The sequence below is a fragment of the Anopheles coluzzii genome, chromosome 2 (assembly GCF_943734685.1).
Source record: "Anopheles coluzzii chromosome 2, AcolN3, whole genome shotgun sequence".
Taxonomy (NCBI): domain Eukaryota; kingdom Metazoa; phylum Arthropoda; class Insecta; order Diptera; family Culicidae; genus Anopheles; species Anopheles coluzzii.
The window spans coordinates 9,618,017-9,621,110 of record NC_064670.1 but is presented as its reverse complement, the minus strand read 5'-3'; the positions used below and the strand labels follow the sequence as shown (position 1 = coordinate 9,621,110).

Below are 3,094 nucleotides of genomic sequence, written 5' to 3'. Positions count from 1 at the left end.
TGGCTTATAGAGGTTTTATGTAGACGGTAGAACAAAGGTTGCTTGTATATTATTGGTAAATTTAATTACAATAATTAAGTGATTGGTAAATGAGGCATGTAGAACATGTTTAACTGGCATCTCAATGTCCTATCTTCATAAAACTCTACTATTCTTATAACTGCCTTTATCGTTGAGCTTAAACAGGTACATGAACACACTTCTTAATATAGTTGTCAAACAATTGTCAAACAAATTTTGACGTTCAACTACTATATATGTATATCCTGCGAGACTTTTTTTAATCCAAAATAAGCCACTTTCATTACAATTCAACAACTTGTTGTGGTAAATATTCTTCCGATGTACTTGTTATACCGTTTTACGGCTCCATTTTCATAGCGAACAGTATTATTCTAAACTTGTAAGATATTTTTCAACAGCTGTCACTATTTGTGACAGCTGAGATGTAAAAACAAACCTCGCGCGATGGTTAAATAATGCATTTCACATTACAAACTGACTCGGAAAACAGTGTATGAGGGGTATCACTGTAATAAAATAATAACGATAAAACACCAAATGAGACAACGTTTTAAAAGTTTTAGAATACTTCTGATGCTGCATTTTGCATTTTGCATTTACTGCATTGCATTGCATTTTGAATAACCGTTTAATTGGATGTTGGGATGATAGGTTTGTATGACACTTTTCCGATTGACTCACATAACTGACCTGTCAGTCTCCCGTGTTTTACAGAACATTATACTAAGGAAATGATAGTACCTATTTAAGTAAATCATTAGTGTTTCTTATGTTCAAGAAACTTTGTCTGTTGAACTATGACTAGAAAGCAGGGCAGCAGAAACATTGTTGTATATTCAGTACACCTTATATCTTTAGTCATTAAGAAATTCTTTCGTAGCTGACCAACTTTTTAAGACAGTCAGCACTAAGAGCTAAGTTTGTAAGTGGTTCATGCAGATCCATAATCATTTCGAAATTTGATTCCAAACTGACGAAAGAGCTCCTTCAGAACAAACGCCATGAGTGCTTGATTTTTGTATCAATCAGAACCATTTCGATACAGTATCGAGTCACAGTATTTAGTCAAATCGAAGGCCGAAAACAATGCTTATACTACACAGCATTCTTTGTATAGCTTTCGTAGCCAAAACCGTTACTTGTAACTGCAACGTGTCTGAAACGCTGAAAGATCCTCAGGAAGATATTGAAATTTTAGGCACACTCAGCAGCATTGAGGGAAATAAACTCCAGCCCGAGTTCAAGCTGTTTAACAACATCCCGTCACGTTGTGTGCAAGCAGCAATCAGGTATAAAAACCCCATTATGCTATTAAAGTTCTTCTGCAACCACACCGCATCGGGCGCGGGTCTGGAGAAAAAAATAATCGTCTGGAACGCGACGTATGTGAGACTCAACATAAACAATAACGCCGAAGAAGGTGTCTTCCAGTTGGACGCGTGCAGTACGGTTGACAATACGAGTGCCTCGATTATTATACGTTACAATACTCTGACGTTAGTAGAACCCGACCAATTGGTGAAGTCATACGGAGTTAAATGTGTTTGTAATTTTAATTTGTATTTGGATGTTTATTTTTCATCTGAAATGACATTATCGTCAATAAATGACAGATTCGCAAACACATCAAGACATTTGGTTATATTAGGAGTTTTGGTTATTGTTATGGCGGTACTGATACTGTATGTAGGATACTTAAAACTGAAAACATTTTAATCAAAATCCAAAAAAATTACCAAGGGAAAAATAAGATTGTAAATTAAAAACAACAATGTCATCATAACCATTACAGTGAGTGTATGTTAAGAAGAGCATGTACAAATAAAGCTTATTGTTAAAAACTAACGCTTTCATGAAAAAAAAACAATTAGTTTTATTTAGGCTGGCGTTGAAGGCGCGAAAAAGTAAGTTATTTTCTGTATTTTCTTACTTTCTCACACGCAGGTATTTTTATCGCAATAAATCCCGTTCCTGCAGTTTTTCTAAATTTTTACATACTTGCACACACCCAAAACAGTGCCTAAGCTGACAACCAATTGCAAACCTTACTACAAATTCCAACACAATTATTAACCAGAGGCAATTTTAACGGAGCCTTACATTTTGCCTTACTTGATTTTCATTTTGAGTGAGGTCAAACTACAGTTAAATAACAAACTTTGCTTCATAACGTTCCCTAAACTTCCTGTCAAAATGTTGCAACCAGTCGTCTTGCTCGTAATAGTCATAGGGCTGCAAAAGTGAAACGAGCCATCATCACACACTTCATTTGGACGTGCCTAGTTTTCCATGACTTACCTCATCAGCAACGATCGTTGGTACGAAGGGAAGAGGCCTATGAACGTTATCTGTTTCGTTGGCAAACTCTTTGAACAACTTAGCTCCCTGTTGCCCTTGGCTGCAATTAACGACGGAGGTTTGGAACGACTCGTGTTCTTCCATGCACTTTTCGTAGAAACATTATGAGGAAAAAGCAAAAACACATGTTCAGTACCAAGTTTGTGCCATTTTGAATGCACCACTGAAAGAACTTCATGCAACGACTGTTACCTGTTCGAAGCTAGTGCGGAAGTTTTTCATCAGACACGCCACCACCGAGAATGCCTTTTTGGGTGGCAGTTTTTTGAGAATGCAGCCGTGCAAAATGTTCAGCTGACATTCTCGAGGTCCATGCTGGCAATGATATTTGGGTTCTTCGTTGGGATGCTCCTCGATCTGCAACGGTGGGTGGAATGACACAGGTAATATTTTGTACGTACGCTCCGGTATGTGTCGATAAAGAATCATAATCTTTGACGTTTATCGTAGCAGTTACTTTAACAACAGCGAGTAGCTTGCTATCGATAACATTCTGAATAGCACTTCGATGAAGGTTTGAGCTCATTTTGACGATCACTGAAACAGGTTAAGCCAATTTTGCGTTAAAATCTATGTCTCAATAAAAAACTGCTTCGACATAAAGTTTTTGTATTGTTTAACAATATTATTCAGTAACCACGAATAACAACGACATACCGGTCTAAAAATTCTTTCGATATATGTTAAGTACCACGCATCCGGATAGGCAATT

General features: G+C 36.9%; 1 protein-coding gene across 1 annotated transcript; it reads right to left on the bottom strand.

Annotated features, from left to right (window-relative positions):
* Positions 1 to 2,154: 2,154 nt before the first annotated feature.
* LOC125906717 (GILT-like protein 3) lies at positions 2,155 to 2,811 on the bottom strand. The gene is made up of 3 exons (XM_049606860.1): positions 2,575 to 2,811; positions 2,323 to 2,469; positions 2,155 to 2,256 (listed from the first exon to the last, which is right to left on the bottom strand). The coding sequence occupies exons 1-3, from the start codon at positions 2,809 to 2,811 to the stop codon at positions 2,170 to 2,172; spliced, it is 471 nt and encodes a 156-aa protein (XP_049462817.1). The 3' UTR covers positions 2,155 to 2,169.
* Between the last annotated feature and the right edge of the window lie 283 nt (positions 2,812 to 3,094).